The 13,806-nt window shown below is 39.5% G+C and overlaps 1 protein-coding gene across 3 annotated transcripts in view; it reads right to left on the bottom strand.

The window, feature by feature from the left end:
* Window positions 1–358: 358 nt before the first annotated feature.
* Window positions 359–13,806, bottom strand: part of LOC125011459 (RNA-binding Raly-like protein) — a 40,084-nt gene continuing 26,636 nt past the window's right edge. For all 3 annotated transcript variants that reach the window (XM_047590685.1, XM_047590686.1, XM_047590687.1), the window contains exons 3-9: window positions 6,973–7,048; window positions 5,837–5,884; window positions 4,943–5,136; window positions 3,931–4,044; window positions 3,501–3,658; window positions 1,835–1,872; window positions 359–1,135 (exon numbers count right to left, since the gene is read on the bottom strand). In XM_047590685.1, the coding sequence (XP_047446641.1) occupies window positions 1,840–1,872; window positions 3,501–3,658; window positions 3,931–4,044; window positions 4,943–5,136; window positions 5,837–5,884; window positions 6,973–7,048 (623 nt within the window). In that variant the 3' untranslated portion in view covers window positions 359–1,135; window positions 1,835–1,839. The remainder of the gene's footprint in view (window positions 1,136–1,834; window positions 1,873–3,500; window positions 3,659–3,930; window positions 4,045–4,942; window positions 5,137–5,836; window positions 5,885–6,972; window positions 7,049–13,806) is intronic.

Genomic DNA, 13,806 nt, shown 5'->3' with positions numbered 1-13,806 from the left:
GTTTTTAATCAGCACAATGTGTCCAGCTGACATGTAGACGTCTAGAATTATTGTATAAAAATGTATTTCCGTAGAAAGGCAAAACTATCCATATGATATAAAATGAATTACTCACATGGTTTGTGTAGCACATTTGTTCAGCTTTATCTCTGCATCACAATTAACGGAAATACATTTAGTTTTCAGGCGTTTCAGTCAAAAACACAAATGTCAACGACACTTCTCTTTGAGATTTGACCATAAGTGTGTGTTTCATCACAATCTGTAATCATTATGCAGAGCAGACATCCACTATGTGGATGATTTTTTTTCTCCTTCACTTGTTTGTGAAAATGAAAGCCACAAAACTCAGACAATCTTCAGTGGGGGTTGGGAGTAGGTTTATGTCAAAAAATTCTTATCATCCATGGCTGTACAATGGATGCAATGAATACAAATGATCCATAATAGCCACATTTTTTTTTATCATGCTGGCAGCATAATTTAGTCATTGTTCGACTACCATAAACATAATATACAGAAATGGATCTCAGCATGTAGAACAAATAACAAACGTGATATGTGTACAACAGTGTGGAGACATTGTGAAGAAATTACAGTGTACATTTCATCAAAATGTCCTAATAAATAAAGCAGGTGTCAAAGAAGATGTGTTATCTTACATTCACATTCAGCTTTCAGCCAGCATTGTGGCTCTTCACAGTTTTTCCAATGCACAGAAACATACATTTGTGGTACAACAAAGATATAAAGTAGACAATTTTAATCAGATTGATCACGTAACTGTATTTTTATGCACAATACAGACCATAATATATTAAGCACACAATATACTGTATTGTCCATGTTTTGCAGAAAGGCAATCAGTTTGAGGGGGAATCATTGATTGCTCCTTGTAGTTGATCTCAAAGTAGACCGGAGTGTATTTATACCCAGCATTTAGATGAAGCGTCAGGAGTGTCATGTTATAATGAGGCAAATGAGCAACAAACAAGCACAAAACAAGCTCGAAAAAAAGTCTGGTGTCAGTCACTTCACTCATTACTTTCCCTTAAGGACACCTCCTTGATCAAGAAGGTTTTGCTGGTATTTGTTCTCCCAACTTCTTGTACTGTCGGCTTCTTTTCACCCCCAACTGAAATTTCAAAAATGTAAAAATTAAAAACAAAAATACTGCAGTGACAAAAATAAGTTTAATCACGCTGTCATTCACGCAAAAACTGTGTAGAAAGAGTGGCCACAGTTTTTGGTGATTCATCAGCACAATCTTATTTAACGGTGAAAGCACAGATGACAAACATTAAATAAAATAAATGACATTGATGATATCACCTGAAATTCTACAATCACTCCATTATCTTAATGACCGATCGTGTTCAGATAGATTTACGTTTGTGGGCACTTGAGGACAGCCGGGGGGGGGGGGGGGGGGGGATGTCAGCCGAGAGGCAAATTAAATCATGCTGCCGTTTGTGAGATTTAAATGTCGTTTGACGAAAGGTGCGTGGATGAGATGGAGTCCTACATCTGCGGCTGTTCAGACAGTCACCACAGATAACGGCGGAGAAGCAGCCTTTCGTTTCGCTCGCAGACACGAGCAATGACAGGTCATTTAGAAGAACAGTGTGGAGGATTAAACTGGAAGGTGATGAGCCGTGTTTCTCACTCTCCTTGAAAGCGGAAAAAATAAGCCTGTGATCTTTTAAATCAATTTTGCCGCCGACTACACGCTGCTGGGCATCAAAAAACGCTACAGCGCGTGTGCTTTCCAAACGCTTTCTCCAAAACAAATTGGCTATTTTGTGCATCGTTAAAGCGGAGATTAAATACTGACCTTACTCAGTTGTCAATGTCTGATATGTGGTTCTCTATCTGCAATATAAGAAAAAAAAAAAGATTTCAATATTAATGACATCAAACTAGTAGCCATTCTTGTAACTAGGCAACGACATTAAATAGTAAATAATATAACTAATAATAAATTAGTTGGATTTTGTCTTCATCACGCAATTGAAAAGTATTTATTACTTAGAGCATTTAAAGCTTTTAAAATGATATATAAACAACATACGACAGAAAAAAAATTTGGAAAAAGAAGAGCCCTGTAGAACAAAATCTGAAATATACATGTATACGTTGTGTTTGTTGATGAGAGGTGGTTGGGTATCTTGGTCTCCAGGTATTTAACATAAAGAATGAATATTTCAATCAGATGTACAGGAGGAGAGGGAGTTGTCAACAATTGGGTTTTCTGTAATAATAAAAATATACTTTTCTAACTTGTCTATAAAATTGACAATTCTATCTTTAGATGTTGATAATTTCACATCATCAGCAAAAAAATAACTAAACTGTTACGCTCTGAGCTGATTTTAACGATAACCCACACTTCCTCCATTTGCTAAAGATTCAAGAAGTTTATTTTCATATACACTACCAGTCAAACACTTCTCATTCAATTCAGTGAGAAGGTGTCTCCAAACGTTTGACCGCTGGTGTACACTGAGCAATGAAACGCTTATTTTGCGAGTTCCCTTCACACAACTAAAATAAAGGAAATGAACTTACTATGTAAAAAAGGGTATGTCAGTGTAGTCAGAGTATAAGGTGATTGGTATTAGGCGTGCAATTATATCACAGTGGTGGGACATCAGAAATATGGAAATATGGTTTAGGTTGCACAAACATTCAAAAAATCCATTGCTTCCAAATCCAATTCCTGACAGACCTTGAGTGATCTGAAAGGCACCAGCCAGTTTCTTAATATGCTGATTAGTGATTTCCTCTGATTAATTGTATAATACTGTGGCTGTCAAAAGAATTTAGAGCAATGTGCTTGAGTCATCGGCTCCACATAAATCCTTCAAATTTACCCTGAATTTACCAGTTCAAATAAAAAAAAAGGCATTTTATTGGCATCAATATGTAGACTGTATACACACACACACACACACACACACATATATATATAATTTATAAATGCAGTATACACTACACACCATCCAGTATATATCATAAAAACAATAGTGCGCCAATGTAAAAAAAAACAAAAAAACAAAAACAAAAAGAGATCTTGCTTGAGTAAGTAGTTGAAATTTATGCAAAACTGGTCCTGTACAGGATAATTGCCACAGTGTTTCTATCCACACCTCTGAAGGTCATCAGCTCACGCATTAAATTGTTTTCAGATAGGCTACCTATTTCTTCCTGTCGCAGATCTGCTGTCTGCTAAAAGGTTAGTAAACATATTTTCCAGAAATGTTGAACTACTCCATTAATGTACAAGACCGTGGCTTTAATCTTCCAGAATGAACATGGTGAAATGTGCAGCTGATGAAAACAAACACCTGAGTGACTGAGATGCTCCAAGTGCATTAAGAACCATGTATATTTTTTAGATTCAGACTTTCAAACACGCAGCTGAGGCGCAATATCCATCATAGGCCGGAGGACCCACTATCTACTTAGTGAGACTGTAAATGGGTACTTGGCCTGCTCACCATGTCGCTGGTGCCTTCATCTTCAAAGTCGTCTTCACCGCCGTCCGTCATCTCACCCGCCTCCACCTCGGCCGTCCCCTCTGCTTCCTCTCCGCCAGAGTGGTCTGCAGCGTCACCATGGAGACACTCGCACACCTCCTCCTGTTTCCTCTGCATCTCTGGCAAAAAGACAGCAGGAAGGTTTGGCAGTTAAAATCCTAATAGATTGATGTGATTTATATCTTCTTTAAATAACGGAACAATCTGTCTTTCAGACAAGCTGCTCGACACATTTTTATTTTATTTTATTTTTTTGTTACATTTTCTCTGCCCTCTCGCCTCAAAGACCGTCTGTGTCTTTTATTCCAATACCAGACAGACACTCTGTCTTTCTCCATGTATATATGGATGCTCCTCTCACAGACAGGCCCTCCCCTCCCCTATCTCTTACCAGCGTCGGAGCGATGTTGCCTCTCAATCTTATCCAGCCTTCCCAGCAATGAGTCGATCTTGGTCTTGATCTGTGACAGCTCCTTCTTTATTGTTAGGAGTTGGTCCGTCTTGACTGCAGACAAACATCAATAAAGGTAAATAAAAAAATAAAAAAACAGAACTAAAGTGTCTTTTAACAAGAGACATAGTTGCACTGCTCAGACATTCCTCAAGCTCTTTGACAGAAATGTGGCTGAGGCACAGACAGTTGATGAAAAAGGCAAGGATGGGTTGGAAGCTATAGTTTAAGAAATGTCATCACGTTGCATTGTGGGGAGAATACTGATTGGACTCTTTCAGAGTTTCAGCAGCAGTATTACACAATCATAATCCCGTTTCGGTTGTTAGTGGCAACGACTATCCCAGATGTCCTAAAACTGCATTAACCAACTTCTGTTTCTACATTTCACACACTGAGCAGTGTTATTATTCAGCTGTAGTTCTGCCCTGGCCACAACATGCAAATATTCAACATATTTTTAGCTCTGTTTTTAATCTCCACCAGGAAAACTTTCATTATTTTATGGATTAAATTCCTTTTTTTTTTTTTTTTAACTCGCATTACATTCCTTTTTATAATTAACTAATCTGAACATTTACGTCTCATATGTGATAATAAGCTGCTGTCTGTTGTCTAACATCATAGTCGATTTAACATCTTTGGGTTGTGGATTGTTGTTTGAGCAAAATAGAAATCCTAAAGATGTCAGAAAAAATGAAAGGGTCAGGGTTAGTTTCTATTTGTCTTAATCCATCCAAGAAAATAACTGACAAATATATAAAATTGTTATTTTTTGTAACCCTCCACCTGACTGATGTTGATATTTAACCATGTTGTTTGGCGTGCTATTGTTTCTAGATCGCAGTGTTTACAGTGATGAATACATTTGAGTTTGAACTGAATCTGAAAACAGGGCATGAAAAAAAATTGTAGGAGCAAAATAAGCAAAAACAGGACAAAGAAAACCTACGTTTAGGGCCAGTGACGGAGGCGCCAGCATTGATCGCCCGGGTGGACAAAGATGAGGATGAGGAGGAGGAAGAACAGGCCCTGACTGGAAAGGAGGATTTGGCTCTGCGTGTAGAAGGGACAACTAGCCGCGAACGTTTGATGGGGATCACAGCTCTGGTCGGGGGCACAACGCGGCCGTGGTATTCAAAGAGTCTAAAGAGACATGGAAAATAAAGTAACAACAATAGAAACACGCCATGCACAACGTCCCACAATGCAGAGAAACACATTTCTAAAAAGAATCAGTTAGATGTTGTTATTCAAGCAACAAGCAACAAGAAACACTTACAAAAAGCCCCCAACAGACATTCTGCATAAGATGTTCCAACGATAAAGGCACATATTGAATAGCGCCGCAGCCATCCAATCAAATCTTGTTCCCAGTTGCCTTCAACATATCAAATTGCCAAAATAGCAATAATGACTCAAATCTAACGGAACTCAACTCTCGGGGATATTGCAAAGCAAAGGAAGTAAACAAACCAATGAAAATGTCAGAATAAAGATACATTCTCTTCCTTGCCAGTGCAAATGACCAGCCGGGGGACTATCTGACATTCAGTACTCGCCTATGAGGATAAAAGCATCATTAATAAGCCCAACGGAAAAGGAAAGAAAAAAAGAAAAAAAAAACCTCCCCAATATGACATTCATTATCCCTGTGATAATGTACTTACTTTGCTGCAGATGGAAATGCGGCTAGTCTGCTCAAAAAGCTTTTTTATTGGAGTTTAGAAATGAGGAGAAAGGAGGGTGCAAACTGAAGGGCAAAATATCAGAAAGGAAATGCACTTATTGGAAAAAAAGGAACACTATAGGTGATGTTTTATTTTTATTATTTATTTTTACATACCTGCTGTAGAAATCATCTCTGTAGTAATCATAGTCAAACTCGTAGCCACTGTGAACATAAAGAATTTTTCTGTGTTAAACGGAAACCATAAGCTGAAATTAGAACTGACTGACTTTATCAAATGCTTTGACATTTTGGAAAATTACTCTGTCTTTTGAGAATACAGGAAGGACCCAACAGTAAAAATAAGGTTTGTTAGATTAGCTTGGCTTCACATCAACACTCAGAAGGCACCTTTAAAAATACACAACTGACTAAAAGATTTTTAAGATTATTATTGCTCAATCTGAGCAATAAAAACTATTTGTGTGAAGTTAAGCTAGCAACCTGCTTACACCATCTTTAAATTTGATAGATTCTCACCAAGCTCCCATCCAGGAAGTGAAACTGAATTGAACTGTCAAAGCATTACCCTGAATATTAGGCACTAAGCATTGAGACTGGAAACAGGGAAGGAGAAGCTAGCTTCAGTCATTTCATCTGTAACGTCATCTGCCTAACAGCATCTAGATACAACAACAATTTAAGTGGCTTCACTTTACCCACAAAATTAGCATTAGCATAACTGGAAATGGGAGGCACAGTTAGCACAGCTGGCTATGCTTCAGCTAGGCTCTGTTCCCGGAAGAAGAAATGGTCATAACTTCAAATTAATTCATGACCTATTAAAGTCATACTTGGTGATGCTAAGTGTATTCAGCCAGCTACATGGCCAGCTAACCGCACAGATTCAGTTTCCAGCCTTTACGATAAGCTGAATGCTAAAAAAAAAAGAAAGAAAGAAAGAAGCTAAATACGTCTTTTTTCAAAATGTACAAAAAAAATCTTTTTTCCTTTCGCCAGTCAGTCATATTACATCATGAGCCTCGTATTTTTCTCTTTTTTTATATGCTTTCAATAGGTCCGTAAAAGTGTAAAACAGCGTATGTGTAACAGCAACACAACAGCGACAAAAAAAAAAAAAAAGAGGCACTAATAGCACAGTTGCGGAGTTGCGTGTTCCGACAAAAGCACCCAGTCTGCCACTGAGGATCATGAGCGTATATTTTAGAAACAACAGGCAGTACAAGCACGAAAGAAAAAGTAGGTCATGAAAATGGATATCCAATCGACGCAGTAAAGTAAGACACACAGACCTGTATAGGGATGAAAGGGGCCTCTTGGAGCCCATCTTTGGCCTGTATGGCTTTGGTTCTCCTGCCATGTTGATATCTGGAAACAAAAGCCAAAAGTCACAGTGTGATACTATAGTATATACTAATAGTACTGTATTTTTTTTAAGAAAACATCTAAAATCTATGTGAATATGAAAGGCTTCAGCATCAGTGCAACTCTATGTTGAATATGGGGCCAGAATCCTTTTCAGACTGAACATTTTTGCCTATTAAATAACTGTCTGTTAAATATTTGTGAAGATATAATAGATGAATTTTACATCGTCTTACTGTCTAAACAGGGTTAACTTTGATCTTGGCCAAAGACCAGTATAAAATTCTTGCTAGGCACACGAATCTATGCACACACTTCTCAAAAGTTCCACACTTTTATTTAATTAATGAGGGGGGGTTTAAATTAGAAACGGTTTAAATAATTATTACAGATTTGGTTAAGATTGGAAAGGCAGCATCGAACTTTGTAGGAAAACATGCAAGTAGCACTGAATGATAAATTAAACAAATTGCTTCTTGGTTTAACGCCATTTGCTTATGCTTCCTTATTCCTGCTTTGATTCAAATATTTTAGTTTGATGGTCAGCTTGGGTTTTTGCACATCAAAGACTTTGTGAAACTCGGGTCATAAAAGTAGAGTGCATGAAAGTAGAGAGAGTTGCTGAGTGTTTGCAAGAGCTTTCTGAAGAGATTTCCATGAAATATGACGGGAACATCTAGATAAGAAGAGTCTGCACATGAATTTATTATATATAATATAGATAAGGGTGAGTGCGTATATATATATTTTGGCATAAATTATTTCTATCTATTATTAATGTTACCGTTCTTTATATATCTTCATTTCTATTTATTCCCATCTCCTTAATAAGACATGTTTTTTTTCCACTGTGATGTGAAGGATCTCGTCTTGTCCCAGATCTTCCATAAAGTCTGATTTAACTTTGCTCATTAATGAAAGATCAGTTATAATTTTAGTTTATTATACATTTTTACTACATTTTTCATTGGACTATTTTAAGAAAAATATATAAATTATTAATTAGAGAAAGCATTTCTTTTAAAAAAAAAATACTATTTTAAAAAAAAAGTCAAATATGAAGCTAAGCATTGTCAAAGAAAGCTTTTCGAGTGGTAAACATAGGCTTGCAACTAACAAATGTTTTAATGTATTCTCAACTCATTGGTTTATTCTTTAAAAAAAAAAATGAAATGTGTCTGAAACCTATTTTGTTTTGTGCCACTCAGGTGAAACCCTGGAGACATTCAGTTTCCAGTTGTGTAAAATTGAGAAGTCAGAGCAGGAAGTAACGGACGGCAGTGATTAAATAACGGGCTGATCAAACTACAGCTGAACTTGCAATGAAAGTGTTTGTTAGAGCTGTGTAAGCACCTGTCAGGCTCCGCGCGATGGGACTAACCAGGTGCACTGAAGTAAAAATCATTGATTCATGTAATGACTTCACTTCAGTCCATTGCAGCGCTCAGACTGATGAGGAGGTCTTGGTGAGAGCTCCGATGGCCTTGAGACAACCGAGAACAATGACTTCAAGTCAAGGTTAGGACAGTGTTGACTCAGGAATAACAAAGAAATCCCCTTCAAATGCATTAACAGACCGCCGGGGACTCATCTGCACACAACTCATGACTGACAGCTCTTTCTACCAGCCAAGAACCCAGGTGCATTAAACCGGGCTGCCATCTCTGCCTTTAGTCTGCTGCCTTGTCGTCGCTGCTTCTGCTCAAACTCGGCTCAATCAGCCTTGAGTGCCGCTCAAGGTCATACACACAAACACAAACAAAAAATCAGACAGCCTCCTTTCCGCGCGCGCAGACTCACGTTAAGAACGCCGGAGAGATTACTTTCTGACGGATGAGTCACCCTTGAGTATTGGAGTTAAAACGTCAGCTCTGGGGATCACGCTGTAGCAAATGTCATGAAAGGAGCCCGAGTCAAGTCGTTTTGCCTGAAGCGTTGCAGACGCAGATTCGTTTGGTTGTTTTTTCAGGGGGAAAATTACTTACTTAAGGCACTGAGCTTATGAATTAAAGAGTGCAAGATATCTCAGACTATATATAAGCTTGCGTTTCCTCACACTCAAGTATTCACACACACACACTCCGCTGGACTCCGCTTCCCACCGTCTGCAGATTAACCATGATGCTATGTTTTGAACCCAGATATTCTCATCCTCTCTCTTTCTTTAAATTCCCTTTTTTTTTCTCTCTCCTCATGCTCCCTAATGGATTAATGGACTCTGGGATGTATTGGTAGCTCTCAGGTGCACCAGGCTCAGCTGTGTCATTATCATTAGGATGCAGGAAGATGTGAGGAACGGTTCGTATTGTAAAGCACACTCTCCTCTGGTCCCCTGCTAGGGTCATTAAAGAGAGAGCGGAGCATTAAAAAGCACTCTCAAATGAACACTGCCACCTCACAACACCCCCAAACCCTCCATCCACCCCTCCGACAGACACACACTGAGCCTTTGATTAATTACAGTCATTATACTAATCATATATAAAAGTGGCATGAATAAGAGCGTGCGCTCGCAGACAGACTTGTTTGTGCGCGTAGCCATAAAAAAGTTGAGGCTGGAGATAGAAGAGACAGAGCCTGTGTTGCTAAGCAATAGCCCCGTCGGGCTTGATTGATACTATAAACTGTGTGCAGCATCATATTGAGGGGGAATATAAAAAGTTACTCCGTGCCGGTTGGCCGCAGCACAATAACACAGAGGAAAACTCAAGAGCACAAGAAAAAAAAAAAGTCTGAGCCAGATATTGTACGAATACTGGCGACTCCTGAGAGGCTGCACTTCTTTGACAATAACACAATGTTGACTGTGCTGTTGTCGGGAAATGTCGCAGCGGCAGCTTTGAGGGACTCCGCCGACTGAGGCTACTCCACCAAATATGTGATTAAAAAAAACAGAAAAAAACAGATAAAATAAACGGGAATCCTGTGTATAAAGTTGAGTAACTGAGTAAAAGTTGAGAAATCAGTTGCCTGTATCGCAAATAAGGCACATTTACATTTGTGTCCATCAGACAAACATAAGCCCAACAGTCACTCTCCTCTTAGCTGTTTTTGGTCCAAACCAACTTCCAAGGGCAACGTGTGAACCTTTTGTTGTTAAATGGTCCACTGTGCTGATCAGCTAGTTGCCAACCTCACCAAACTGACAGTATCTTGTTTTTTTATCTTTGTATTTAAACAGTAGCCTTGAAGAAAGTGATTAAAATTGTTGGTGAGAGAAAAGACTCCGGGCTGTAAAAGCAAAACAATCAAAACAACGTAAAGTTGTTTAAACTGAGTGCGTTCATCGCTACACGAAACCGTGTCCACGCTGCACTTGGACATCGGATCAATTATTAATATAAAACTATTGATTGGAGCAGCTTTAAGGATAACAAGGACTGTTGAGTAAGTGAAACTTCAATTTGTTTTTTTTTTGTTTTTTTTTTCTTCATAAAAAAATCTATAAACCCAGGGTTACAAAGTGGTGCAAAATTATTTAAAACCAAGACAAGGACAGCAAGTGAGGAAGACCCAATAGAATAAGCTTTATAGACATTTTATTCGCATTATCACAGTATTCCCCCAGTACATATTGATGGAAAACTATTTTAACTTTCAGCCAGGTCTCCTCCTCCTTCTTTCCTTCCTTCTCTTCGTAACAGAGCTAACGTTCACCCTGGAACACTCTCGCCAGTCTTACCTCATCAGTGCGAAGAAGACAAAAGCGCCAATTGTGGACTTTAAGGGACCTTTATTTTTAACGGCGCGCCTCCTACGCGACAGATGTGGCCGAGTTCAGTAATAGTTTCATCCGTCTTCGCTGGATCACCCAAGAATACAATCATCAGCACCTCAGGGCTCTCTGACTCACTTCACATTCATTCATATTAATGAAGCAGGGCTGCATTACCTGTGAGTGCATCCCTGTGTTACTGCGTGTCTATTTTGGTTAGATATAGAGCCCTCGGCTCAGCACAACCATGAGCTCTTTGTCTCTCAAGGTGCAGACAAGCCATTAAAGCCAGACTGGACACAGACAATGAGAGTGCACACACATAAATCTTAATAAGTCAGCTTTGATGTGCCTGGTTAAAAAAAAAAAGAAAAAAAAAAGACAAAACTAAATGGAGGTGCTGCCCTTAAGCTGCTTCTATTTAGCAAATTGCAAGCTAGCAGCGCATTTGAAGACACTTTATAAAGAAACTGTCTTCCTTCATGTGCAATAGGAACAAAGCTCTGTGTGCAACTGCGAAGCATTTGGGACAGAAGAGGTAAGTGGCGTAGGTAATATAGTCAAAGAAAAACGGACACACTTCCTCCCCCAACTAATGCCTAAGCATAATCTTTTGGCAGGAAAAAAAGATCACTCCTGGCACAGAACAACCTCCGTCTCTGCGGCTACACACATCCTGAGAGCAGGCGAGGTATATTCGATTAAGAGATCATCCAGGCACCTGTTTGAATACAAATGCGGGAGTAAGAGACATCCTGCATGACAGCGGTCGCAGATTCAATCTTAGGCCGTGTTCTCGCGCCCTGTAAATCTGACAGAGGAGACTTGAATAATCTCCGATCTCGGCTCCAAGGCACAGACCGCTTCTTCTTTTCATTACACCCGAGAGTGCGTTTCCTTAAACAGGCCAGGGTGAGTGACGGGCCGGAAAAGCAGACACTGAATATTTGCATATGCACCGAATGTGTGTGTGTGCATGTGGGCACGAGGACCTCTGGTTCACATCGTGTTAAAATACAATTTCTACTAGTCAGACTACGACACTAGATTTGATCATGTGCCACCACCAGTCACAAGCTTGGACACGCCTGCATTCAATGTTTACTACTTTATAAATTGGAGATACATACTGAAGACATCAGATACATGACGCAAGATATAGGGAATGATGTAGCAAAAATAAATAGTTAAATAACTCTAAATCTGTTTTATATTTTAGATTCCTCAAAGGAATCTAAAAGGGTAACATAAACCCTTGGCTCTCTCTCAATGGGCTTCATGATGTAGTCACCTGAAATGGTTTTAACATCACAAATGTGCCTTGTCAGGGTTCATTTATGGTATTTCTTGCCTTCTTTATGGGGTTGGGACCATCAGTTGTGTTGTGCAGAAGTCAGGTTGTTACGCAGCCGACAGCCCTGTTTGACAACTGTTAGAATTCATATTACGGCCAAAGAACCAATCAGCTAAGTAAAGACAAACAAACTTTGTATTCAAGGACCTTAAGGACTGAAGGTCAGTCAGTCCAGAAAATTACAAAAACTTTGAATGTGTGCCCAAGTGCAGTCGCAAAATCCATGAGGCACTACGGAAAAAGCTGGCTCACATGAGGACCGCCCCAGGAAAGTAAGTCCAAGAGTCACATCTGCAGCTGAGGATCAGTTCATCTGAGTCACCAGCCTCAGAAATCACAAGTTAACAGCAGCTCAGATTAGAACCCAGACAAATACCACACAGGCTTCTGGTAGAAGACACAATTGTGCATCGACTGTTCAAAGGAGAATGCGCCAATCAGGCCTTTATCGTCGAATACTTTCTAAGAAACTACTACAAAGCAAAAACAACAAGCAGAAAAGATTTGTTTGGGCCAAGAAACACGAGGAATGGACATTAGACCAGTGGGAATATGATGAGTCCAAATTTGACATCTTTGGTTCCACCTGCCGTGTCTTTGCGTGACACTGTGTGTGGGTCTCTACATGCATGGTTCCCACCGTGAAGCATGGAGGAGGAGGTGTGACGGTGTGGGGGTGCTTTGCTATTGGGGATTCATTGAAAATTGAAGGGACGCTGAACCAACATGGCTACTACAGCATCCTGCAGCAACATGCCATCCGGTTTGCGTTTAGTTCATCATTTATTTTTCAAGAGGACAATGACCACAAACCCACCTCCCGGCTGTGTAAGGACTATTTGACCAGGTAGGAGAGTGATGGAGTACTGCACCAGGTAACCTGACCTAAACCTAGTCGAGACGGTCTGGGATGAGATGGACTGCAGAGTAAAGGCAAAAGAGCCAACAAGTGCTCAGCATCTGTGGGAACTCCTTCAAGATTGTTGGAAAACCATTCAGGTGACTACCTCATGAAGTTCTTCGAGGGAATGTCAAGAGTGTGCAAAGCAGTAATCAAAGCAAAGACTATTTTGAAAAATCTAATTCATTCATTTCATATGTGTTCATTCATAGCTTTAATGTCTTTAGTGAGAATCTACAATTTAAATAGTGATGAAAATGAAAAAAAAAACATTAAATGAGAAGGTGTGACGTAGTGAAGTAGTTTTATCAAGTTCTTCGAAGCTGGACCAATCTTCCATGAATTCTGGTTAAATCGTGTATTTAAATAAAATAAAATAAAATAAAAAAACAGCCAACAGAGAAGCACATCACTGCACTCAGCAGAGCATCACCAGAGAGCGTTTCCTATTAGCGTGAAATACAACATCAGCATAAACTCTGAAAGCGGCGCAGACCTGTGATGTTGTGGCCTCTTTATCTCGAAGGGCTCAGTGCTTCTGCTAACTCATCAGTCAGGCTCAGGATATCTCCTCGGACAAGTTAATGATGTCTAATATGCCGCTGCACATTTCCAGAGGAATCCCGCAGCCTCTAAAAAGAAAGGTGCTCAGCATCATTTTTAATGAACCCCAATTAAGACGACACCTTTCCTCTTTTTCTTCCATTTAGTGGCGCGGGACAACTGGTGTCGCTTGTTACCACAGAAATATGAGTCCCAGTTTTGTGGTACGGCCAGAGTGACTATAAATA

Source organism: Mugil cephalus, chromosome 7 (assembly GCF_022458985.1).
Source record: "Mugil cephalus isolate CIBA_MC_2020 chromosome 7, CIBA_Mcephalus_1.1, whole genome shotgun sequence".
In the NCBI taxonomy this organism is placed as follows: domain Eukaryota; kingdom Metazoa; phylum Chordata; class Actinopteri; order Mugiliformes; family Mugilidae; genus Mugil; species Mugil cephalus.
This window is presented reverse-complemented; position numbering and strand designations above follow the sequence as displayed.